Raw genomic sequence first — 26,791 nt, forward strand, 5'->3', positions numbered from 1 at the left:
TGAGGCTAGAGGCTCCTCTCCTCCTCCTGAGGCTAGAGGCTCCTCTCCTCCTCCTGAGGCTAGAGGCTCCTCTCCTCCTCCTGAGGCTAGAGGCTCCTCTCCTCCTCCTGAGGCTAGAGGCTCCTCTCCTCCTCCTGAGGCTAGAGGCTCCTCTCCTCCTCCTGAGGCTAGAGGCTCCTCTCCTCCTCCTGAGGCTAGAGGCTCCTCTCCTCCTCCTGAGGCTAGAGGCTCCTCTCCTCTCCTGAGGCTAGAGGCTCCTCTCCTCTCCTCTCCTGAGGCTAGAGGCTCCTCTCCTGTCCTGAGGCTAGAGGCTCCTCTCCTCTCCTGAGGCTAGAGGCTCCTCTCCTGAGGCTAGAGGTACTGAAGGGGGCAGAGTCTTGGTTTTCCTCCATTGTTACGTTCTACCATAGAGAAATTTAATCAGGCAAGTTTCTTATGAGTGTGATTCTACAGTGGCCCGTTCACGGTGGTTATTTTCGACCTTAACAAACACTTTCTAAAAGAACGTGGCTTAAAGATCCCGCCTCCATGACCATGATCGGTTATCAAAATAAATATGAAGCAAAGAAAAGTGAAGCGTGCATTTAACCAGATTTTAACCAGACATAGTTTTATTAATCTAAAGCCAGATTTTTTGGAACTAATCGTAACATAACCATGTTCAGGAAAGTAAAGCACAGTAAAGCATCCCTATAGGTGTTGAGTCCCTGAATGTCCACACTGTGTCTGTGGATGAAGGTCTGGTTCCTGAGGAGCAGGACGGCGGTGAGGTGGAGGTGGGCGGCGTGGAGGACAAGCTGCAGGACCTGCCGCCCTGCCGGGGCCTGGACATCGTCTGCGGCAAAGGAACCGACTTCAATTACGGACCCTGGGCCGACCGCCAAAGGTACACAAGTTGTGAAGTAAATGTAGCAAACGGGATCATCAGGTACTTGTGGGGTCAAGACAAAACCACCCTGAAAGAAGTCTGATCTTTGAACACTTCTCCCACCACAGAGATGCTCTGTGGAAGTTCTTTCTTCCGGCGGACTACCAGGCCATGAAGGTGACGGAGGAATCCCAACCGGGGAAACTACGGCAGATCCTGGCCTTCGAGCTGCGCATGAACATCATCGATAACGCCACCATCGACCTGCTCTTCACCAAGAACAGGGTACACACACATGACCAACCTCTTTATGTTCTGCTTTACAAAGTAATCCATATCTGTTTTTCCGACCCCTGGTTCTGTTGAGTTATCTCAGTTTTGTAATTATCTTTGATATATTTATTTAGTATTAACAGTTAATTCCTGATTACTTATGTTGGTAGTATACTTGGTAAAGGGTCCACCTATTGTCTCTATCCCCTCTCCCCCCTGTGCTGTTGACAGGAGACCAATGCCATTCATGTCAACGTTGGTGCGGGCTCCTACCTGGAGGTCAATATCCCCATGACCGTAGGAGAGGAAGGTAACCGACGATAAAACATTGCATTTTAGATGAAAAAGATATTTGCAACTGTAACAATGCCTGAGAGTTATTATGCATTTATTCCTGTTTACTTGATAAAAGTAGCTCCTGGCAAAGCCTAACAGGTTAATATCTGGTTTTGGCCTGTAAAATAATGTTCAAAGGGGTTGCTTATCATCTTTAACTTGGTGGATAGTTGTAATTGACCATTGATTTTTAACTCTTTTTTTGGCTCTTATGCGGTAGGTCCCATGTGTGCGTGTAATTGATGGCTAAATGTTGCTATGACGTGACACACTGTGCGGATCGGATCATATTTCTTTCTCCCCTCTGATATCCGATCCAGTGTAATAGGGCTAATATCGGTGCGATGCCGTGGATCGGATCAGGACATCCCTAGTTCCCACCCTTTGTTTGTTTAGAAGCTATTCATTGATTTAAGCATACAATTATAAGGGTGCTTTAAAACGTAAAATTGTAATAGTCTGCGTTGGGTCGTTTGATGTGATGGTTAGACAAATTGTAAACTGGAACAAGGTAGACTACGCTAAATGCCTTTATGACTCCGGCACAAATCAACGTTGTCCCTCAAAACTTCAATCAAAGCCAGAACTCATCATGGGTCGTCATGAATTCATATTTACACTTCGACAGTCACATCACCTGTTCCAGTCCGGTTTCCTCCCACTCCATTGCACTGAAACAGCGCTCATCAAAATAACTGACAACCTCCTAATGGCAGCTGATTCTGGACTCACCATCCTCATCCTCCTCGACCTGAGTGCAGCCTTTGACACGCTCTGTCACACCACCCTCCTCAACAAGCTAGCTTCCATTGGCATCACCCACACCCCCTTAGACTGGTTCACATCTTACCTATCTGGCCACACTCAGACTATTTAACTGAAGACTTTAAACCCATCCCCTCATCCGTCATTTCAGGTGTGCCCCAGGGCTCTCTCAAGGGGCCCCTCCTCTTCATCATCTACCTCCTTCCCCTCGGTAGGAGGTCTGATGTCCATCCACTATCCACACCCACCTCCCTGTTGTCTTTAGCCTGCATTACAATGATTTCAAACGTTAATTTTTTTTTTTAACATTCACTTCCACTGTTATGCTGATGACACCCAGCTCTACCTCACCACTAAACCCTCCCCTACTCTACCGCCCATCTCCCTCACGGATTGTATCTCTGAAATAAAAATCCGGGCACCCATAACTTCCTCAAATGAAACGGTAGCAAAACCGAGGTTCTCCTCATAGGTACCAAATCCACCTTTACTTTACTACTTTACACCTTTACACCTTCACTACTATACTAACTCTCTCCTCCTCAAATCCCTCCATAAATTTAAACTGGTCCAGAATTCTGCTTCCCACATCATAACATGAACCCCCCCCATCCACCACATTACCACTGTCCTCCAACAGCTCCTCTGGCTCCCAGTTCAGTTCCGTATCCAATTCAAAGTCCTCCTGTCAAAATTCAAGGCTATCCACAACCTCGCCCCCCTATATCTGTCTGACCTCGTCCACTCCCTCCCGCTCCCTCAAATCCTCTTCCTCCATACACCTGTCTGTCCCCTCTGCCCGTCTTACCATGAGAATGCTCTGGGGAACAGAGCATTCAGCCGCTCTGCTCCCCGTCTTTGGATTTCATTACCAGCCCAACTCAGAAACATCGATTAATTTCCCCATTTCAAATCACAAAAAACATCTGTTCAAAACTGCCTATTCCACTTGATGCCAATTACTATGTATCCTACTATTGTTATGATTATTATTTATTTTTCTCTATCTTATTGTTGTTACTTTTTAATGACTATTGTGTACCTTTTTTATTATTATTATCATTTCAGTTACAAAATCTGCAAATCATCTTAAAAACATTGCAAGACTTAGAGGGCTCATGTCCACCCAGGACTTACAAGAACTTGTACTTGTACTTCATCACTATTAAGCTTGATTACTGCAATTCTCCCCTTACAGGTCTCCAAAAAAAACGACAGCTTGTTCAGAACGCTGCTGATAGAGTTCGAACAAAGACCAATAAATTTGAACACATAAAACCAATTTTTAAATCGTTACATTGGCTCCCTGTAAGTCAGAGAATTGATTTTACAATCATGCTGCTCACCTATAAATCTCTACATGGTTTAGGGCCGGAGTGTATAACTTACATGATTCCACTTAATAAGCCATTTAGACCAATAAGATCTTCTGAGACCAATCTGTTTATTATCCCCAGAGTAAACACGAAACATTGGAAAGCATGATTTAGTTAGTATGCAACAATTAGCTTGAATAAACTCCCTGAGGATTTAAGAGTTGCCCCAACTCTGACTACCTTTAAAAACAAGACTGAAGACTTTTATGTTTGCTTTAGGTTTCTGCTCAATCTTAAATACATTGCACTTTCTTTTTAACTTTGCTTAGCCTTTGTTTTCTTTACCTATTTATTTTATTTTATTATTTCATTTTATTGTATGACTATATTTCAATGTGAAGCACTTTGAGTCTGCCTCATGAATAAAAAATGCTTTGTAAAAAAGGTTTCCTTGCTTGGCCTTCGCTTCATAGGCTGCACAAACACCACCTCAGAGTTTCTGCCTCGTTGAAAACAATAGGGCGGCCAGAAAATTTAGTCATGGTCAGCCAGGTAAATGCAGTACCCCAATTATTGAGAAACCAGGTTAATCCTTAAATTCCCTAAGACTCTTAAGAGATTGGATTGGTTGTTTGACCAATGCTTTAGGCATTGGTCAAACAAAGTGTTGCAACGCTTAAGAATAACTTCCACATGGCATACTTTCTTTCAAGCCGTAGATTGTCAGTAGGAATGTTTGGTAGTTTGTTTTGATAGCATGCGAGCCGACATCCTTGTACCATCAGACCCTTAATCTTCAGCATCGAAGGTCAGAATCCTAAACATTGACTCAAATCTCTTGTTTTTCCTCCTGCCCTCAGGTTATTCTCCTACCATTAAGGGTCAGTTGCTTCATGTCGACACCACCAGCAGCATGCAGTACAGGACCCTGCTGGAGGCAGAGATGCTGGCTGTGAGTACAACGGTTAACAACACCAGTCCAATGGGCTGGAATCCTAATAGAATATCATTTTTTTAATTATCATGCCAAGTTCTCTAATTCAGCATGTTCTATGGGCTAACGCTTTTACAGTTAGTACAGAAGAGCACAGTGATCTAAAAGAGGTCCTGATTGTCCTCAAACTGTGTTGCAAACAAATGGGTGAATGTGCATTAACCAACCACTGATTACCACTGATCCACCTGCTAGGATTAACAACAGGATTTAGCAAACGGTAAAGCCGCCAACGTCGAAAACATGTTTGCCAAACATCTCTAAGAAGCCACATTGACAAGAAGTAGCCATTGCTCCAAATGCTCCTTTTCCTAACCTACTACTTGAAGTGACATCCTCTCAGTCTATCTCTGCTCGACACCAACTTCCGTCCATGCATAAGTTAATAAAAGACTTCAAGAGCAGGGAGGGTAATATTCTTTGCAACAAACATAGTATCTAACTTAAGTATTTCTGACTATAATATGAGATCATTTAGATTTTTGAAACTGAAAATAAGACTTTTCTGGTAAATGTAATAAATGTAATCCCTGTAGAACTGAACATGTGTATAGCTTCTCTCAGGGAATCCTAAAACCCCCTTTTAAACCAGCCCCATCATCATGTTCCTTATTTCTCATGCAGTTTGAATCAATCTATTTTTTCTGTGATCTATTTCTTTAAGTTTCACGTGATCGCCAGCTATCCTCGAGTTTGGAACATGCCTCAGTCATGGCAATGTGAGATTGAGGTTTACAAGGCAACCTATCACTTCATCTACGCTCAGAAAAACTTTTTCACTGGTAAAGCTGACCCACACTATGTATTAATAAGCAATAAACACTTTTTATGAAGTATATGCAATTTGTTTTCATGTTTAATTCACTTTTCCATCACTGTACCGATGGCTGTTCTGTTCAGACCTCATCCAGGATTGGGCGAGCGACAGTGCCCCAGACATATACTCCTTTGTGCCCTACGCATGGAAGTTCAAGGTCCTCTTCCACCAGTTTGAGATGATCTGGGCGGCCAACCAGCACAACTGGATCGACTGTTCCACCAAGCATCAGGAGAACGGTAGGAAACAGGCATATGTACTGGGTTTATATCAGGATATAAAGGTAGGAAACAGGTCTATGTGCTGGGTTTATAGCAGGGTATAACGGTAGGAAACAGGGCTCTGTACTGGGTTTATAACAGGGTATAACGGTAGGAAACAGGGCGATATACTGGGTTCATCACAGGATATAACAGTAGGGAACAGGGCTCTGTACTGGGTTTATAACAGGAAATAACGGTAGGAAACAGGGCTCTGTACTGGGTTTATAACAGGATAGAACAATAGGAAACATGGCGATGTACTGTGTTCTACCATACAATAATTTTGTTTAGAGGATACATATATATATGGGCTCTTTAACTGATTCAATTCTTCCAGTAGAGCTATTGTAGATAATGGCAATGATAGAACTAAACCTAAATGACTATGAATGTTATGCACATTGTAGGGCTGGGCGATTAATCGAATTTTGATCGCGATTACGATTTTAGCGTCAAACGATCAGAAAATTAACATAATCGAGTTATCCGATTTTTTGTTAATTATTATTTTTTATTTTTTTATTATTTTTTAATGATTTATAGAAAGGTCAGAACAGCTGGACACATATCTGTATATCATTTTAGATTGGAAAATTTTCTTTTTGACCATTTTGTGTATTTTTTTAAGGCGAAATTTCAAAGTTCTCAGTTACAAACTTTTTTTTGGGAGAGACATGGTGAATAAATACAACACGTTTTCAAACTCAAAGATAATCGTTTGAATAATCGTGATTTCAATATTGACCAAAATAATCGTGATTATGATTTTTCCCATAATCGAGCAGCCCTAACACAGTGCGTTTTTCCTTCTACTCTTCTGTTGTCCTCCAGTGTATCTCGCTGCCTGTGGGGAGACTCTCAACTTGGATTTCACTTTGCCTTTCAATGAGTTTGTCCCAACGACCTGCAACACCCGCTTCAATCTGAGGGTGAGTCGCAACAACGCATTGTTGAATGTTGAAATTATTCTCAATAATGCAGAGTATTTAATAGTGCAAAAACAAAAACATAGCGTCTTTAAAAACAAATATTTCCAAACATGTCCGTCCCAGCAGTTGATTATTGTGAGCAGGAGAAGGGTGATGTTGCCTTGGTTGAATTGAGGCTCCTGGCAATAAGATCAACAAATATCGCCTTTAATCAATCTCATCTAAATATTTACATTTACATTGAGGGCATTTAGCAGACGCTTTTATCCAAAGCGACTTACAATAACAAAATTTGTCAGAATGTACTTATTTATATGTGAAGCCCCATCCATTGGCCCCTGTGCATAGGGACAATACTGGTGTTAGGAAATAAATCACGCTTTCCCATCGCTGTGGAATATGAATGTTTTGATAAAAACTGGGAATCTTTATGTCCGTTCCTCTGACCCAACAGGCCGAGGACACCGACATGAGGCTGTCCCTCCCAGAGTGCCATCCTAGCCGCTATCCATTTCTCACTTTGGCTAAAGACTACCAAAATATCAAACTACCAATGGACCAGTTTCCACCTGGAGATACTCAAGGGGCGCCTTTACCTAAACACACAAAGTCCCGATGGAGAAACATCACGCATGCAGAGTGAGGAGAAACGTTCAACGCTTAGCTGATTGTCTTCGAATGGCCTCCACTTTTACAGGCACTGAGAAGCATCAACATATGTTTAGCTACTTTTCCTCATGTTGAAGCTTTACATGATGCTGTTAAAACGGTACCAGAGAACATTAAAACAGTTTGACTAATCATGCTGATTCTGAAAGTCAGCTGACTTTAAATAACGGCAACTCAACAGCTACAGGTTCTGATTCTCAGGACCTGAAGCGACCTGATTTGTGTTTCCAGAAGTGGCTGGGTGGACTGCTGGAGTGTCCCCAACTTCCTGCTGATCATTGACTACACATGGCACCCAATCTATCCACAGAAGCTCGATGAGCAGCTCAAACAGTCATGTGAGCCCTAATGAGTACATTTTTGATTTGTTGTTAAATGTACTTGCTGTAGCGATTGCATCTTTCCATCACGGCTCAGTGTATTTCTGATTAATGAAGATAGTTCATCAGTATGATACTTGAAACGCCTCCGTCTCCCTGCTCAGTGTCGGAGATCGAAGAGTCGATGCTGTCCTCCCTGCGCCCCCCTGAGCACACCCCGCTCCCCCACAGAGCGCCACTGCGTTCGGACGGCTTCTCTTCAGCCAATCACAGCCGGCCGGCCGCCGACCCCTCTGAGCTTCCCCCTGACCGGCTGCACGTGGAGATGGAAATGTCCCCCGATTCCCAGATCCTCCTCTACGGCCCACTGCTCAGAGCCCTGGTCGCCATTAAGGTGCAAACACACGTCTTCTCTTCTCTCATGAATCGTTGTTATCGTATTAAAGGAAATCCGATGTCAACCAGAGGCTGAAATCTGACTTCTCTATTTGGTTTCTGCTCAGGAGAACTACTTTGGCGAGGACGACATGTACACAGACTTTGAAGAAACGGTGTCTAGCCCTGTGCTGTCCACCTGTACCTCCTCGGGCCTGGGCTGGTCCCCGCTAGGCATGGAGGACGGGGAGAGGAGGGAGGCGTCCAGCGTCCACCCCCTCCACCTCAGGCCCTGGGACATCACCGTGCTGATCAACCTCTACAAGGTCCACGGTCGACTGCCCATGGTGAGCTCAGTCCAACAACGTCAGTATCGAGACCAAGACGCATCGCATTCAGAGTAAAGTCTGTGGCTTTTGAAAAAATTAAGTAAATAAAAAGACAAAAAAATATATAACGTTGTCATAGCGCCACACCTTTTATTTATGTTTATATATTTTATAGAAAAATTTAAAAAAAAATCGTATTTCATGCCCAGCTGTTTCCAGATGATCTATTGAATGTCTTTCTCTCGATGGCAGAGTGCTTTTACCATTCCTTGTTTTTCGGACCAGTTTATATATTTCGCATCGGCAGCCTTTGTGTGATGCCACAGTTGATGCAATCGACTGCCATGATGGACATAGTGGTACCGGTAACATATACCTGTGGGCCGGAGGTTACATCCTGCATGTTGGCTGTGTAGTGTCTCCCTGACGTGCGTCTGCCTCCAGCCCTGCAGCAGCGAGGGCCCCGAGGGGCCGTCGGGCTTCCTTGAGCGACTCTGCTTCGAGATGAAGAAGGGCTACAAGGAGACCATGCTGCAACTGATCCTGTCGCCCATCCACATCTTCCTCAGCGACAACTACCAGGTGAAGTACTAGTAGGGCGGCCTAGCTCAGGAGGTAGAGCGGGCTGACTGGTAACCGGAAGGTTGCTAGTTCATTGTCGAGTGTCGAGTTGTCCCGGGTGAGACACCTCACCCGGACTGCTCCCGACGAGCACACCCTGCGTGGTGGACAACCCCGTTGGTGTGTGAATGGTTGCAAGTCGCTTTGGATAAAATAGTCTGCTAAATGAAACCGTTAACTCTATTAAGCCTGTATTATTCTGTAAATTAAAGATTCATATCAGACCAGTTAATATAATTCATAGTCGTACACGTTTATAGGATTTATAATTGTATTGTCATGTGTTTACAAAGGCGATCTGACCTGTTTGTAATCCCTGGTCATGTGGTTTATCTAAGTGTTTGCTCAGAGCTTAATATTCATGAAGCCTTAATCATGGGATTGTCATTCCTCATGGGTTGGGGAAACATGTTCTATCAATGGAATGTTAGTAAGTGAAGAGTTAACGCTTATGATAATCTGCATGTTTCACATGGCTGTCATCTGAATGTACTCCAGCAAAAAGGTCTACTGACGGGCACCCGTAGCGGTTTCGAATCAGTTCCATCACCTCCCGGTGAAGTTTCCACTCTCCATAACGAGGGTGCCCCCGTGAGAGTAAATCCGCGCCATGGTTCATCACTCCAGGCACATGCGTTGCCCTGAGTGAGAGTAGATTGGCGATGCTCCAGAGGATCAGTTTGTGTGCCAGTCTGTGTAGTTGAGGGGAGCGCAAACCTCCCTGCTTGTTGATGTAGGCCACTACCGTCGCCAGACGAATCCCTTTCGTACTGAGTGGACCTTACGTGACTTCTGTGCATTTCACAAAGACTCGCGGGCTTAGTGACAGGCCGAAAGGAAGAACCGAAAACTCGGAAATCACCCCTTGAAAGGCAAATCTGAGATACTTTCTGTGCGGGGGGTAGATTCGGATATGGTAATATGCGTCGGCCAGGTCCAGGGTGGTGAACCAATCGCCTGGACGTACGAACCTCAGCAGTGCTAAATGTGTCAACATCCGAAATCTGTATCGTCTGAGATGCGTATTCAACGCCCTCAGATCCAATATACGTAGGTCTCATGGCCCCTCCCTTTTTCTTTATTATGAAATATCTTGAGTAGAACCCGCTCATTGCTTGAGCTGGTGGAACCACTTGAATCGCGCGTTTCTCCAGTAGAGACTCTATCTCTGCTGCAAGAAAGTGAGCCGCTTCCCCCACTGCCTGCGTGTGTATTATTCTCGAGAAACTCGGAGGGGAATGCATAAACTGGATTCTGTACCCTTTTCCTATGGTTTTCAGAATCCATTCTGATTTCACAATTGGCTGCCAGTGCTGCATTCGGTGTGCGAGTGAGCCCACTGCCGGGGCCAGCGCCACAGGTGGAGCAACGCCGCCCGCTCGTGGAGCGTTGCTCCCCCCTGTTTATAGCCTGCTCCGACAAAGAGCTCATATGGCTTATTATTTGGCTTTTTTTCAAAAGCAGTGCCCTCGGCCCTCGGCCTGGATGCACTAGGGGGTACAATTTTATTGATGTAAACATGTTTGCGCTTTCGACAGTGGACGGGTTCTGGAACTGTAAACCGTCCTGAGTCGCAACGGCAGACTCTTCGGACATACCCCTTTGCCGTGGGAGAGGAGCGTGCATCTGGCAGACACGTTTCCCTCTCCCGGCAGCGAGCTAGGCGAACTGCTTAGGCCTCTTGCCCGGGCGTGGGCGAAGTGGCGCTGGCTTGCCTCCACGCTGATACACTGGTGCAGCTGGTTTGTTGGCCCACGCAGCCCCAGCCTCAGTCTTGGGTTGAGGTGGAGGTCTGGGGTGCGAACCGGGACGTCTCGGAATCCAGTAGTTCGGCGGAGGCCTGGCCACCGCCTGTGCAAAGGATGGCCGGGAAGTCGGAGCGGGAGGAGGCTGCGTCTTCCTGGGCATGCAGGTCGGCAGAGCCTCCCCCTCCCGTTTCTTTGCCTCACAGCGGCGTTGCATGGTGGTCACAGCGGGGCCGAACAAGCCCTTTGGATCCACCGCGACGTCGAGGAGCTGGACTTTCTCGCGGTTAGAGAGGCTGGATAAATTGAGCCAACGTGCTCTCTCCTGCGCCACCATGGTGCCCATAGCCCTTCCCGAAGCCTCCACGGCGCACCGGTGAAGACGGAGGCATAGGTCGGTCACGACACGCATCTCGTCCCAGAGTTTGCGGTCCATGTCTCACTCTACTCATTCCAGCGCGGCTCCCCCCTGGATTGGGCTCTTTGATGAGAACGGCTGCGACCAGGTGCGGGTAGCCTCTTCCACACACTCGGGGAACAAGGGGAGAAGTTGTCTCCGCGCTTTTCACCCGGGGTAAACTCTTGCCTTCGTACCGGGAACCGGTCTTTTCGGGCGGAGCGTTGGGCCATGGGATTTCCAGCTTGGCGGCAGCGCGCCTGCACATATCATGTAGGCTCGTGCGATAGTCGGGGAACCGTCGTCATCGCCTCTCGCACCCTCTGTGCGTAGGTCAAGGGGGGTTCCTCGCAATCCAGCCTCTTCGACTGGCTGGAACAGGTCGCAGCCGTCCTCTTCAAACAGGACTGCGTCGTCCGAGCCATCGACTGAGTCAAGTTCATCGTGGGCATCCCAGGCATTCGGACTCGGTCATCGCCCTTAGGTCCTCTTGCTCCATCCTTTCACCCCAGTCGGTGCTCGCGCCCGCTGTGGCTACTTGGATATGGTCGCTAGGAATGGGGGCCTCCGAAAGCAACAGGTCTTTGTCTGTCAGGCTAACATGGCGAGCTAGCCGTCGTCGGAGACTTTTCATTGGGAGTCGTGCGCAGTGGTCGCAGGTACCCATAGGAGCTAGTGCTTCTCGGGCATGTCTCAGCCCGAGGCACTCATTGTAGGTGACGTGGATATCTCTCTCAGATATATGGTTCCCGCAAACGCACACCCGTCCAAGCTTTCCATCCACTGTGTCAGGAGGGGAAGAAGCCATGGTTTAACTGCAGTTTGGAGACTGGCCAGTTGTATTTTATTACAGCTTTGCAGCTGATTCGGTTTAGCTTCCCAGCTAAACGTGTCAGCTTTCCAGCTAGATGATCGAGTTAGCTTTGCAGCTAGATGTTCCCGGTGACTAATGTTTGGATACAAGCTAGTCACTGTAGAAGCGAGTAACCACTGTTTGGATACAGGCTGGTTAAAGATAGTTGTTTGGTGACAAGCCTATCTGTCGACAACCGCTTAGTAGGTACTAGCACCCGGCGAGCGAGTGGTAAGCTCACTCTGTGGACAGTAGTGTAGAACCTCGGCACTTGGTAGTATCGTCGATATTTACTTCTGAGCGAGAAGAGGTAATTGAATGACGCTGTAGCACGGTCCGATAGTTATATAGGGGGCTGACCCGGGTGCGTCAGACGTGGCCAGCCAATCATGGCTGGCCACGTCAGCCATGAGGGGATGGTGCTTCTGAGGGATACGCGGGTAGGCGTACCCATATGTGAGATACCTCACGTTTGCTTGAAAGAGAACCTCTAGTTGCTGTTTGTGTGTCGGAGTGGGAGGGAGAGGGGGATTTGGCCATGTGTATTGGGGGATTATTTGTTTATCAACACGGCGGATGCGCGAGCAGAATGATTGCAAAAATAGAATTTGTTTGACTGGTTGCCATGGTTATCGCCGAGTTGTTGCAGTGTTAATTAGCGACGTTGTCAGCTTACTGTTACATTAAACTGTAATCAGGTAGCCCTGTTACCTTGTTATTTGTAAGTTAAATACGTTCTGAAAATAAAGGAACAAAGAAATAAAGGATGATTAACAAAATGTTATCATCTGAGAAACTTTTTTTTAAAAACATATATCGATATTGGTTATCGGCCATAGCAGCAAAATGTATATCGGATATCGATATCGGCCAAAATTGTCACATCGGTGCATCCCTACTTTGTTTATCTAACGCTTAGTTGTGATGAAAAAAATGAATGATTGATATTCTTTCAACCCATGGAGCTCTAGCAGGCTGCAGTTCACTTGGCGGCCACAGGGGCAGTAATGAGAATTAATTATTGATTCTTACACAGAGTACCTTTGAGCATACAATTTGGGTATGATCTTTAGCATTCCAAAATTTAGCTCAGGGCGAAAGTGGTTGATTACATTGAGTAATGTCTAAATCCCACAGCCTACTCAAAGGGGACATATTATGAAAACAACACTTCTCCTGGGATTTGGGGTGTTGTTTTTGGGTCTTCGGTGCACCCACACCCATACAAACTTTGAAAAAAGTCTGTACATGAATTTTTGAGTGAGATATGCATTTCTGAAAGTACCCCGCCTACAGTTACCAAATGAGCGAGTCAGTTTCGGCGCCCCCTACTACGTAGGAAGGGGGCACGCTTGAATATTACCTCCCACTTCCCCACTCCCCTCCAATCAGAGCATAGCTAGGATCTTGTGGACCAGCGGACGAGCAGCTCTGGCGGGGGGAACTCGGCGGCAGCTCAGCTCCGGGAGTACAATCTCTTACTCTACCGGACTGCCGCCGAGCTCCCCCCGCCGGAGCTTCGGTGGCAGACCAGAGGAAGAGAAATGGAGGAGAAAGGGATTGTATTCCCTGAGCTGAGCTGCCGGACTGCCGCCGAGCTACCCCCGCCGAACTGCTGTGAAGCCGGACTGCCGCCGAAGCAGTTCGGCATCTCAGCTCCCGAAGTAAAATCCCTTTCTCCTCCATGTCGCGGTTCATGGACTTCAGAGAGTCAAGGCCAAAGTTCCTTTTCCCCCAATTCTTCTCAACCATGGCCGAGATATCCCATGGCCATTTGCTCCAGGAGTACGCAAATGGCAACAATCCCTTCTCCTCCATGCTGTGGTTCAGTCTTGACAGCTCATTGGTCAATGGGCAGCAGATAATTTGCACTAAAGTGGCAGACACAAGAAACAGCGCATTCTGAAGGGACTGAAACAGAGGGGAATAGCGGTAGGCGAGAATTTCTTTCCTGAAAACTATTTCCAGCAAACCGCTTCAAAAACATGTGTTCTGGAACTCAAATACTATGTTTACTTGTTGGGAAAACACCATAATATGTCCCCTTTAAGTGTTGTTGCTGTCCTCATCAACCATCCCAGTGTAAGAAAGGTTTGTAAATAAAGCAGACAGTTTGTTGTCTTATATTTTGTGTGTTCCTCTAGCGTCCAACCTCTGATGGCATGTTGAGGGACGGCCACCTGAGTCTGACCGGCCTGCAGATGAGAGCCCATGCCATGTTCTCAGCCCAGGGCCTTCCCATGGGCAGTGACACACTGGAGTACACCTGGCTTATCGACATGCAGGCCGGCCTGCTCACTGGACGGGTCACCATCCCACAGGTAGGTTTGGATTCTGATTAACCAAACTTCAAAATGTTTCCAAATGATTAAAGGGGCTGTTTAAGAGTATACCCCTAGTGTATCCCTCCTAGTGTATCCCTCCTAGTGTATCCCTCCTGGTGTATCCCACCTAGTGTTTCCGTATTTCCTGGTGTATCCCGGTGTGAATGTAACACAAACTTTGATACGGTTTTAGATACAGATGACACTGACTGTTAATATACAAACATTGGTGAACTATTGCAGCCTACATATCAGGAAGACGAGAACTCGTTGGGGTGTATCCGTATGTTTTTTTGTGTTTCCCGCATACCTAAAACTAACCATCGTGAACTCCAGATTTTAATGCATTCAACCAGCCATCTTCCTTGAGTATTATCCACTTGCAAATTATCCTTTTTTGATTCCTCAGTGCACGGAGAGGAGGGGCTATTCACAGACGGTCTGTGGGTTAGCGAGAGCAGTATTGGCTGGGTGAACCAAAGCCCTGCTTACAACTCTCCAATGAAATACTTTTCTTCCCAATCGAAATAGTCAAATAAATTGATGATCCATATGTGGTGGTCAATTTTGGAAGCATATATGTAGCAAAATTCAAATGGCAACGCAAATTGAAATGTCATTTGAATTTTGCAATACATAGAGCATGGCGAAGTGCATTGCAACTGGGGGCGCTATAGCTTTTTTCTATTTGAATAAAGGCACTCAAAAAATTTAACAATGTTAACTCTATTTTTGTTGTTATAACTTTTTCAAATGGAATTGAGGATTTCATTGTCACTTTGCATTTTAAAATACACTTTGAATAAAAAAAAATCTAATTACATTATTAAATTGCATAATGAATTGTCAATTGCATTATACAATGACTTATTGAATTGCACCTTGCATTGCCATTTGAATTTTGGTACATATATGCTTCCACAGAATATGTATTTATTTTTGCGACTCACGATTGAACATTTTATATAAAAACCTTGATACTGAAATCCTGAACCCGATGCAGAAATTGTGCGTTTACCAACGGCAAATCAATATATGTGAACAAGTGCAATGATGTTGATTCCCTGGGTTGTTTAAATCGAAGTTAACAGCTATTATAGCAGCAGACTATAAATTGAGATGGTGATCAGCACATGTTTGACTGTTGTTTGTTTGTTTTTTATTATGTGTGCGTCGATGTCATCTTTAGTTGGCGAATGTGATCGAGTGGGGGGAGACGTTTGTGTTCCACGTGGTTTCTCGGGAGTTCCAGCTGGAGCAACCGAAACCCTCGGTCATCTGCCAACACGGTGTGGACCGACGGCTTTGTGATGCTAAGGTGAGCAGCTCAACCTATCACCTAAAGGGGTGATATCATGCTTTAGACCAGTGGTTCTCAACCTTTTTTGAGCAAACGCCCCCCTGACCTTACCCTGATCCTCTGGCGCCCCCCCCCCCCCCCCCCCCCCCTCCTCAATAAAAAAATAAAAATAAACTAAGAACCCCACTCACACTCGTGTTATATTGCTTAAAGTTGTCAGTTCATCATTTTTCATTGATTTTGCGTCGGTCACTAATGGCAATGAATGCCCTCTGAGTCGGTTTTGGTACTAAAAATATTAATGAATATTCATATGAGAGAGAGAGAGAGACTATTTTTTCACGCCAAAAAAAATAAAATAATTAAATCTCAAAAATGGAATCACGTTCCCAGCACCCCCCTAGGTTGTGCGAACGCCCCCGTTGAGAAACCATGCTTTAGACTGATAAATGACATATGTATCCATGTTTTACGTCTGCTAGGCTAGAAAAATCTAAGTCTGAGCCAGGGGGAGTATTGGCGCCAACGAGAACAGCCCTCAATAAGTGCGTGAAACAGCTTGTTTGCGCTCAAACTTTACTTCCGTAATAGTGTGACGTCAGACAATGGGCAGTGCAGAAGTTGCGCCTCCCGGCTACCTGCAATATTTACAACTTCTCGGGGGTGGGAATCTGCCGACGCACACACAAAACGTTTTACCAATCGCAACATAGTGACTGGGCTACTCAGGAGGGGGGCCTTAAAACGACATGATACAAAACAGAGCATTTTTGAAAGACGCTGAGATTGGTTTGCAGAAGTGGACAGAGAACGATAGGGGCATTTTTAACATAAAGGCGTGTAACCCTATTCTGATAGTACCGCCAAATACAATTATTAACCCTTACAATAAAGCATGATATCATCCCTTTAAAGGTTGGGTATGGAATTCGCTTTTTTGGCCATTTTTGCAAAATTACTTGAAATCCTTATCATAACCCACTTACAGCCACTGAGTTAGAAGTACTGACATGAAAATTAAACAAGTCAATCATCTGTGGAACGGGCAGGGCTCGAAAAACTCCAGCCAATGATTTCCCAAGCCACCGAGTTGCATTGGACAGTACAGTAGTACGTCAATCAAACGGTCGTACCGTTTGATTGCGCGCCCCGCGCGCCCCCCCTTCGTGCAGTACTCGTGACCCAGAGCTCGTGACCCAGAGCAAGCTCCTGTTTGTTGTTATCCTGCGGTAGCTACTGGAACTAGTTAATCCACATTTGGACCTAGCAGTAGAAGACAATTTCCATGGCAGACAAGACGCCACCATCCCCACCACCACCAGCAAAGAGTGGTGAATAGCACACAAGATGTAATCTTTCACAAATCACAATTGTTAAACAAAATAGCCATGGAGCACAGTAAACTATGCTTACCTAGTGTTGGTCAAAGCATTGCTATGATGACCAGGCTAAGGCCATCTAGCTAATTTTGACAGGCTATGATATTTTGCCATAAATTTGGGTGAAAACTAGGGTTGCCGCGGTATACTGTGTTACCGGTGTAGCCGCGGGAACGTATTCTCAGCAGGGGGTGCTGAAAAAAAAAAAACTCGGCCTGCACTAGACTCGCAACTCGCTACATTGATAAAAAAAGATATATAGCAGCGCAGCTCAATTACACCAGTGCATGCGCGCACAGTCGAAAATCGATCATTGTGTTCACACCATGGTTCACATCCAGCTGCTCACAGAACAAGTTTAGCGCACCACCGCTCCCCTCAAACTTTTTCATATAACTTTTTTTCAGCACTAGGTCATATGAGCATTAAATAAATGCTGCCTCTCAAAATGCCTTGGACAGCACAGCGAGGATGACTCGCTTTGCCACGGGCCGAAATAGTGCGGAGCGACCACAATCAGAGCGAACACAGCCAGAGCGAACACAGCGGGCAGAGGAGTGTCAGGAATAGTCTTTGGTGTACACATCAGTACGGCCTATTTTCACTACTGTTTAGTAGTGGCAATGCAGTGTTTTATTCTATGCCTTTTTATTTTCGTATATTATTTCAATGAATACAATTTATTTATTTATAAAAACAAGATCTGGTCTTCAAATCTTTTTTCCAAATATAGGTCGTCTTACAATGGGGTTTGTGTTTATATTCGGACCAATACGGTACAGCGGGAGCTCACATGACGTTAAGCATTTCCTGGTGCATAATGTGACGCTTCAGAACCTAAAATCCCGTTTGACACGACAACACATAACCGGCGTTTTCAGAAATCTCCACTTTGGCCGGAGTTTTTAGAAATTATCGTTTTCTGTGATAAGACAGGGCCTCAGACAGGGGGTGCTGCAGCACCCCCAGCACTGTATTACTCGGTGTGAAAATGTCCACACCGCGGCAACCCTAGTGAAAACCAGGACTTCCAATACAATTATATGAAACAAACATACATTTTCTAAAAATAGTAATGATTTATGTGACCGTTTAATGTTTATAATATCTGGTGAAACTTACAGCTGAATGTTGTTTAACGAAAACCTACGCGAAAACCTACGCTAGCCTGGCTCGCTCTCGCGCATCTGTGTTCGCGCTCGTGCATGATTGCGCGTCCAGGTACTTGGAATGGGTGGAGTCAGAGTCAGCGTTGAAGGGAGTTGGGTCTGTCTGCGTCCTGCAAGACGGAGGCGTAACTTGTAGTAGGAGGCGTAACTTGTAGTCGGAGGAGGCGTAACTTGCACTAGGAGCCGTAACATGTAGTCGGAGGCGTAACTTGCACTAGGAGCCGTAACATGTAGTCGGAGGCGTAACTTGTAGTCGGAGGCGTGTCTAGTACTTTTCTAAATCGCGGAAGTGATCTGTATGTAGCAGTGGTGCGCGGGTACATAAATGACCGCAACTCGGACCTCAAATATTAGGCCTTATATAAAAATAATGCACCCGAACCGCTCATTTAAAAATATGCTCTTGATTAGCTTAATCTTGATATGCTCTTGATTAGCTTAATCATAGCCTTACGTGAAATTGACATCCCTGAGTCATATGCATTTAAGAAAAGAAGCCCATTACAATTTTACAATGACATATAATGCATATAGCAGTTTAACGTGGGGAACCTGCTTAAGTTTAGCCTACTTTATCCCTTTAACAAAAAGACAGCAGATAAATAATTAAAGAATTAAAGACAGCAGTTTAATAATTCAAATAATTTTATTGAATACATATTGAAATTGATCGCTTGCTGCATGTTTTCAAGGTCCTGCATGAGATAGAAAACAATGAATTAAACTAAATATTACTGATAGAAACTGATAGACAAGAACAATGCCACTAACAGGAGGATAGTTATGAGAAAGCCTTCATATTATAGCGTTCACATTACAAGCCTTCATTTTATATATATTTGCCGGTCTTCAATACATGGATTTCTCAGGTACGTCATCACTGTTGCACTGTGCAAACTCGGGGCAGAAAGAAGCAAGCAACATCTACTAGCCTGAGTTTTAAGTGACTGTTCAGTGTGCTTCTCAAACGTGTGCATCTCAAATGTGGCAGCTCATAAAGTAATGTAAGCATAGCTAGCACCTTAGAAAGCAGCTTTCATCTTAAAGTCAAATAATTAGATAGACAAAGGCTCAAATATCCAAAAGGTATGTTTGGGAATATATTGAGGGTGTGTCTGCAAGCCTTCCTGGCTATAGACGGGGGATTAGTAGGCTAACAATACATTTAAACTGGGCTTTCTGATAGTCATTCTATAATGGTAGATTACTTTCTGCCCCGGATTGGCGTGCCCAGGCGCAAAACCTGCTCAAAGCCTGAAACAGACAACACAAACTTGTTTGCATTTTCAGAATCTTTTGGACTAGAAACCTTATTTGATGATAACAAAGAAAACTGACCTTGGGGTCTGGCTCTTCCACGCTCATGGCCTGATAGAATACAAAGGCATAGTTACAAAGGCAGAGTTACAACAGATATGTTCATGTTCAATGAAGATCTCGTGTGAACCGTGATTTAAAACGCTTTTTGTTTACCGCGAAAAGAGAAAGATCTCGCGTGGACCGCGATTTAGAAAAGAACAAGTTACGCCTCCTACTACAAGTTACGCCTCCTACTACAAGTTACGCCTCTGTCTTGCAGGACGCAGACAGATACTATTGGTTGAAGGAGAGGGGGTAGGACCATTTGAGTTGTGTATTTTCAAAATCTGCTGGCGTTTCGCAAATCCCATACCCAACCTTTAAGCGTTGATTTTTTTTGTGCAGTACGCACTAGCTCCTCTGACCGGGGGAAGCTGAGGTTTTGAAAGGCCTACACCTTCTGGGTTGAGGATTCCATTTCTTGGTCATCCGTGGAGAACCGCTGTACATAACAAAGGGTTACTAGAAGCATCTTGTTGACTCATTTGAAATTTATTATTTTTAATTTACATAACAGATTGTTGTCACTCCGCCAACAGTTTTGATACTTTTGACCAATGTGAAACAGAATAGTTTCCTTTCTTGAGCCTAAATGATGAGGATCAACCAAAATTGTTTTCTTAAATATTCTTCGTGAAGCGATCGGGAAATGCAAGGATGTATTAAGGTGTGACACTGATGAAAATATGTCAAGCTATTTTATAACTATTTTAAATGTCTTTCTTATCTTAGATGAGCTGCCTGCCAGGCCACTGCAGGACCTCGGAGGACCTCAAGTACACCATGACCCGTCTGGCCGTGGACGGGGCCGACATCTTCGTGGTAGAACACGGCTGTGCAGCCAACATCAAGGTAATGTATCGCTGAAACCAACTGAGGATCTGGAATTTCAATTGCAGAATGAAATCTGCAGTGGTTATCATTTCAACCTAGCCTGGTCCTACCAGACTCTTGTACTTCATTTCAGTTTTACAGAGAGTCTGGACCCACTCAATTGACTAACGTCAACTCACTTGAAGGCGGATGTCTGTTAAAGTTTAAAACTATTAGATCTGCCCAGTGCCACTGCGTATCTACCATAACCAATCGCTAACTTTTGGTCGTGACGTATGTCATGTGCCAGGACCGGCCGGGCATCACGTTGCGCGCAGGCTGTAAACAAAGCAAACACTGGGCGTGAAGATGTCCGTCAACAAGAGCTGACTTCATTGTCATTCAACGTTATTGTTCTCAGCCAACCCCTCTGTTCGCTGATTGGACGCACACAATTTGGACGCAGAAAACCTGCGAATATACTGCAAACCCAGACGTAGTAGTGACGGGAAATTAAAATTGAGCAGAAGTACTTAGGTGGGCGGAGCCAGGCTAATTTGAACCATCTTCCAGCTTCAAATGACCGGGAAATATTTCTAGTCAATACTGATTGATATTGATTACAATACGGTTTTTAATAAGATCACATCCTATATAAATCTATAATGCCTAATCTTAATATCGACACTCCCGTCCTGAAAGCTCGGACCACTCACAGCAGCCAAGCTATGCTAGTTCACGTTAGATTGGACAAAACGCTGTGTTTGAGTATTTTTTTTTTCTATATTCTGGTGGGGCCCAAACGTACACATTGCGACTTCAAAGGTTAAAAATAATTTTCAACTTAAAAGTCGCTGAGTGTTATTTCCTGATTCCCCAGACAGCGACGATACGCCTGGCCAGCTGTAACCTGCACAACCAGGCGGTGGGCGAGGGGATCAGCGCCGTGGTCCAGGACGTCAGCATCCACCAGTACATCGAGCAGCAGACGCAGCCCTCCACCGACTGGCCCCGGGTGCAGCTGGGAGGGCAGGGCCCGGCGCAGCCTCCCACTCTCAGACGATCCTTCTGGCTGGAGGCCGGCTCTGTGGACCTAAACCTCATCACTGCGGACATAGCCCTAGCGGCCGACCACTCCGCCAAATGTGAGGTGCAGAGGCAATTCCTGGAGCTTCATGACGCCCAAAGCAAGAGGTAGGCTGATGACTTTATTCTACGCTTCTGAACTACTAACTTTCTTTTCGCTGCGTTTGTCACTGAGACTCGTCTTGTAGATAGAATAAGTGATTTTCAAACCCCTTCTAAAACAAACGTCTGTCTTCTTCCATTGGCCACCACTAATGGCGACCTCCTCTGGTATTCTGGCTGTCAGACTGTGGTTCCTGTGGCCCGACGATCCAAGCATTCGAAACAAGCGCGGCAGGAGCCGCTGTGGGTGCCTGGGGGGATGCCGGTTTTTTGGCGGGAACAACATCGGCCTGGACTTCTTCAAGCTGGAGGAGGTGACGCCGTCGTCCTCCTTTTCCGGCTCAAACGCTGAGTGGGACATGTGCTACGGTCAGTCACTCCTGCACCCCGGGGAGTGCATCATCACCAAGGAGACAGCCAAGGCAGTGGACGGTACCGTAAATGTCTTAATCCTCGTTTACCGGTTTACCCTTTTATTTTTTTACATGAATTTCAATCTCAATTTGAAATGATTGATTGATTCATTCATTCATTTTGTAGCGGTGATATAGTTCATGTTTAATCATTCAGCTTCTTTGCCGATATCTTTTTCTGATGTATTTAACCCTTATTTTTTCTGTGTCCGATGGTATCCACGTTTTCTTCAGAACAGATGCGTTATAACGACGGTCACTGAAACCTTCCATCAGTAATCTTGCTCATTGTTCTAAGAGTAGTTGAACCTCTCTCCTCCTAGGGCGAGGTCAGGGTGTGAAGAGAGACGCCCACCTGCCCGGCGTTCCTCCAGAGCTGCCCGAGAGGCGGGGCCACCAGCACCTCAGCCTTCAGGTGCCCCAGCGCTCCCACAGCTCTGCCTCCTCCTCCGAGGAGAACTCTTCGTCCAGCGCCGCCCAGCCGCTGTTGTCGGGAGAGAGGGACACGCCCTCCCCGGGCACCGAGACCCGCGCCTTCCACATGAACAGCAAGAGCCTCGCTGAGTGAGTCACCAAACAGCTGAATGCTGCGGGAGCTTGTTTTCTTTTGATTTCTATAATAGCTCAGGAGGTAGAGCAGCTTTACTGGTAACCAGAAGGTTGCTTGTTCGATGCCCACCTCCTCCTAGCTGATTGTCGAGGTGTCCCTGAGCAAGACATCTCACCCTGGCTGCCATCTCGTCAGGGTGACTGTGCCGTTGGTGTTTGAATGTGTCAATGAAAGGTTTGAAGTTGCTTTGGATAAAAGTGTCAGCAAATTCCCCTAATTGTAAATGAAAGAACCCTGTTGTTCCTCGGCAGCACCCTAGAGGAGGTCCCCGAGGGCTCGCCCCTCTCCCCCAGCAGCGGTCCGGACCGCTCGGCGCTCTGCTCCCCGGTGTGCTCCCCCCTCCACCGCCAGTCGTCGGTCCACTCCAGCCGGCTCGGCAGCACCAAGAGCCTTTCTGCGGCCGTCTTCACGGAGAAGCCCCCGTCGGCACTGTCGGGCGCGGTCCAGTTCAGCAGCGATGTGTCCCGCAGCGACGAGAACGTCCTGGACTCCCCGGCGCAGCGCCGCAGCTACAGCTCCTTCCCCTTCACGCCCTCGGCCGACTCCAACACCTTCCACCAGTACCGCTCGGCCGACTCCAGCATGTCGGTGGCCGAAAGCGAGGCCTACTTCTCGGCCACGGAGGACTTTGAGCCAATCAGCAGCGCGGACGAGGGCCCGGGGACATACCCCGGGAGGAAGAAGAAGCGCCGGCAGCAGATGGGGCAGCAGCCGCCGCCGTACCACATGGACAACTACAGGTGGGCTCTGGACCAATGGTTGGCTATTTATTATATTTAATACATTTATTAAGAATTTCCTACCATCCAACCCTTCCACACCATCGCAAATTATTTTATTTTTGATAAAAACGTATATCGTCGGCTATAGGGTCGGCTTAGCTCAGGAGGTAGAGCAGTTGTCTTGTAACCGAAAGGTTGCTAGTTCGATCCCCAGCTCCTCCTAGCTGAGTGTTGATGTGTCCCTGAGCAAGAAACTTAACCCTAACTGCTCCTGCTGTCGCCTTGCATGGTTGACTCTGCCGTCAATGTGTGTATTAACTGATGTAAGTCGCTTTGGATAAAAGCGTCTGCTTAAATGTAAAGGTAAAAATGTATCATATTTTCCACCACCTCATAATACTCTCACTCTACTTCTCAGGTCAATGGTTTACACTAAGCGACACATGTCTAGCACTGGAAAACAGTGACCTCTGAGTGATGATGATATGAGTCTAATCCTCTTCCAACCTGAATATTTCCCCCGCAGCCGGAGCTCGATCTACCATAGCGTGGAGGGGCCCCTGACCTATGTGCTGAACGGGGAGCTGATCACGGAGCCAAGGCCCCACCCCCACATGCTGACGCCCTCCCAGCCCCTCCCCAGCCACACCTCGCAGGCCTCCTTCGTCTCTGCCCTCGCCATGGAGGAGGAGAGCTCCATGGAGGCGGAGAAGACCGCTGAGCCAGGCCCGGTGACCCGTCAGCCTCACGTCATGGCCTGTTACCAGAACTACCTGTCCCAGTACCAGGTGAGTGATGGCCTGTTACCAGAACAACCTGTCCCAGTACCAGGTGAGAGAGATGGCCTGTTACCATAACTACCTGACCCAGTACCAGGTGAGAGAGATGGCCTGTTAACTAGAACTACCTGGTCCAGTACCAGGTGAGAGAGATGGCCTGTTACCATAACTACCTGGTCCAGTACCAGGTGAGAGAGATGGCCTGCTAACTAGGACCAAGCTGCACAGTTCACAATTCACCGCTGACTGCTCAGCGTAACGACATTTAATATCACAGCTGACTCAGGACCGAGCTGCATACTGCGGCTAAAGGGATGTTGAATACCACCTGGACTTTGGACTATATTTGGCAGTTCGTCAGCTCAGTTTACGGACATTGGCCAATTTCAAGCTAATCGACTCAATAGTTGGGTATGTCTAAAGACATACAATCATTCATCAGCTACTTGCAGTATGAGCTGCGTCATGTAGAACCCACATCCTCCCCACGTCACCATTCCCCCGTGATTGGTGGTGGATTGATTCACTGTATGTTAGGTCTGTAACTGTTCCACAGAGGAAATAGAAAATTGCCTTCAACCAGAAGTCCTGAGTCGCCATCTGGACTAGACAGTCGACAAGGGGACGAGACGTGGATTAGACACTATACAAACAAGCCGACGAGAGACAGACATGACACCGCCATTGAACACTGACTTACTGTGTGCCGTCCCAGCAGAGCATGCGCCGAACATCTAGTTAGCAGATGGTGACTGGACAATGCACTCCTAAGATATCCTCCTGTTTGTGTCTCATCAAGTTATGTCAATTTTGCATTGGTTTGCAATGCATTGGATCTATGTTTTATTCTGAGATTTCACCTAAACCTACCTCTACTAAAACCTTCTTCTTTGCTGTAATTCCCTTTATTGACATCGGATATTGGCCCAGGTATTTATCATTAATGCTGTGCTATTGGCCTTTAGTACTATCGGGTTACTGTGTTCTAGCTTTACTTACGCAAACCGAGACTTATCCACCACGATTGTCTGCCTGCAGAACAATCTCACAGGTGTTACCTATCTTTTGGTTATATTAAAATCTGAAATGGTATGTTATTTTCTCAGGTGTCTAATTGGTCGGTGAAGCAGCCCACCAATAAGAGGACCTCAAAGTCCTCTCTGCATCGCCCCCTGGACCTAGACACGCCCACCGGTGAAGAGAGCCCCATCTCATTTGACCAGCTGTCTGTTCCGAGCTTTAAGGTACATACAATTATCACATTACTCTTCTGGATGTAAATATCCATAAAGAGGTTTAAAGAATTAATAAATGATTCCCTTATTGTGGTAAAAAAATCAATAAAACAAATCTTCCCCTATCGTCTCTTGGTTCTTGTAATATACATGTATGACAATTATGATTTGAGGAATCAATTAAAACCAGAAATCCAATGTTAGAAAAACGGCAAATTATCTGTTTCTGAAAACACAGAACTGCTGCTCACAAAGCTGTTAAAATGACTGAATACTTCAATATACACTCTTTGTACATTTCTGGAAAGAACACTATTGCTGCGATTTTTATGAAAAATAATTTTAAGTAGGCTAGGGCAGAGATAAGAACAACTTAGTTTTTAATCCCCTCAGATATATGATATGATATGTGATCTTTATTTATGTTCGACCTTTTAGGTGGTGAAGCACGGCCTCTCAGCCAGCTCTCTCCTGGACAGAGGGATTCAACTGATGGAAGATATTAACAGGTAGTTTCATGTTTGAGATTCATATCTTAAAGACCCACTCTCCCGACCTTCTGATGTCACAAAGAAATATGCAAATTAGGTAAAGCCGTTCACTCTCTGAAACTGTGTACATTTATTGAACAGATCGTTTTTCATTTTGCGCCTCAGTTTAAACAAACTTTTTTGACACAGAAATAATGACATGACTATTGTTTTATAACTGTTTATCTTTATAAGTTTGATTGTTTAATTTCTTTCAATATTTCTCATGCGTGTCATTAATCACTTTTCATCCAAACTAGCACACCGTACACCCCTCTGGACAAGAAGGCCATGGATAACACAGATGAAGAGACCACCACAGACGACTGGTCTCTGGACCAGCCCCTGTCCCAGACCAGGACCACAGCCATCGTGGAAGTGAAGGGGGCCATCAACGTGGTGCTCACCCCACTGGTGGCAGAAACTCTGGACAGGTAGCAAGCGTCCTCTGTGCATGTGACTCACAGCAGGAGGTCACACCAGACCGTTCTGTTAGGACAGGACATATATCAGAAGAGGAGGGCACACAGACCATTCTGTTAAGACAGGACATATTTCTGTTCATCGTCAGACGTTTTACTTGATACGAATTTCATTCGTATCATCAAGTAAAACTCCCTCCATCTAGCTTTGATTGGTCTCCATATATTTAGTATATGCTACACGTGAATCTCCTAAGATGGCGCAATTTGATTGGTTCGCTATTTCAGGTTATTGGGCAATATTCCATGATTGAGATCTCAAACTCTGGATATTGTATTCAGCGCGCATGACGGTCGTCTAGTCACACTATTAAAAACCAATGAACTGCTAATAAAAACAAAAAAATCCCGGTAAAAAGTGTTCCCTTCCCTTGTTTATTTTTGGAGTGTTAACGTGTAGTATATACTAAAACAATTATTCATCTCCGGCTCCGTGGATAGTGGGGAATAGCCCCTAATAGGCTATCCCCCACTATTCAACTCACTATATTTAACAATTATTCGCCTTTGGCGAATAATTGTTATATATATATAGATATAGATGTTTATTTATTTAGCCTCGTGACCTCTGGTCTTTAATGTTGCCAATGCAGCGTGACTACAGACGGCAGGATGTCT

The 26,791-nt window shown here is 45.8% G+C and overlaps 1 protein-coding gene across 17 annotated transcripts in view; it reads left to right on the forward strand.

Annotated features, from left to right (window-relative positions):
- Positions 1-26,791, forward strand: part of kiaa1109 (KIAA1109 ortholog) — a 172,956-nt gene that overhangs the window by 15,330 nt on the left and 130,835 nt on the right. For all 17 annotated transcript variants that reach the window (XM_060051112.1, XM_060051117.1, XM_060051114.1 and 14 more), the window contains exons 10-32: positions 739-886; positions 997-1,153; positions 1,373-1,451; positions 4,419-4,510; positions 5,217-5,334; positions 5,453-5,608; positions 6,464-6,561; positions 7,016-7,200; positions 7,462-7,568; positions 7,715-7,944; positions 8,054-8,272; positions 8,699-8,836; positions 14,015-14,191; positions 15,384-15,512; positions 20,134-20,253; positions 21,095-21,408; positions 21,587-21,834; positions 22,139-22,379; positions 22,677-23,165; positions 23,674-23,935; positions 25,033-25,170; positions 25,600-25,670; positions 25,952-26,125. In XM_060051112.1, coding sequence (XP_059907095.1) covers positions 739-886; positions 997-1,153; positions 1,373-1,451; positions 4,419-4,510; positions 5,217-5,334; positions 5,453-5,608; positions 6,464-6,561; positions 7,016-7,200; positions 7,462-7,568; positions 7,715-7,944; positions 8,054-8,272; positions 8,699-8,836; positions 14,015-14,191; positions 15,384-15,512; positions 20,134-20,253; positions 21,095-21,408; positions 21,587-21,834; positions 22,139-22,379; positions 22,677-23,165; positions 23,674-23,935; positions 25,033-25,170; positions 25,600-25,670; positions 25,952-26,125 — 4,090 coding nt within the window. The remainder of the gene's footprint in view (positions 1-738; positions 887-996; positions 1,154-1,372; positions 1,452-4,418; positions 4,511-5,216; positions 5,335-5,452; positions 5,609-6,463; positions 6,562-7,015; positions 7,201-7,461; positions 7,569-7,714; positions 7,945-8,053; positions 8,273-8,698; positions 8,837-14,014; positions 14,192-15,383; positions 15,513-20,133; positions 20,254-21,094; positions 21,409-21,586; positions 21,835-22,138; positions 22,380-22,676; positions 23,166-23,673; positions 23,936-25,032; positions 25,171-25,599; positions 25,671-25,951; positions 26,126-26,791) is intronic.

This window comes from Gadus macrocephalus, chromosome 5, assembly GCF_031168955.1.
Source record: "Gadus macrocephalus chromosome 5, ASM3116895v1".
NCBI lineage: Eukaryota > Metazoa > Chordata > Actinopteri > Gadiformes > Gadidae > Gadus > Gadus macrocephalus.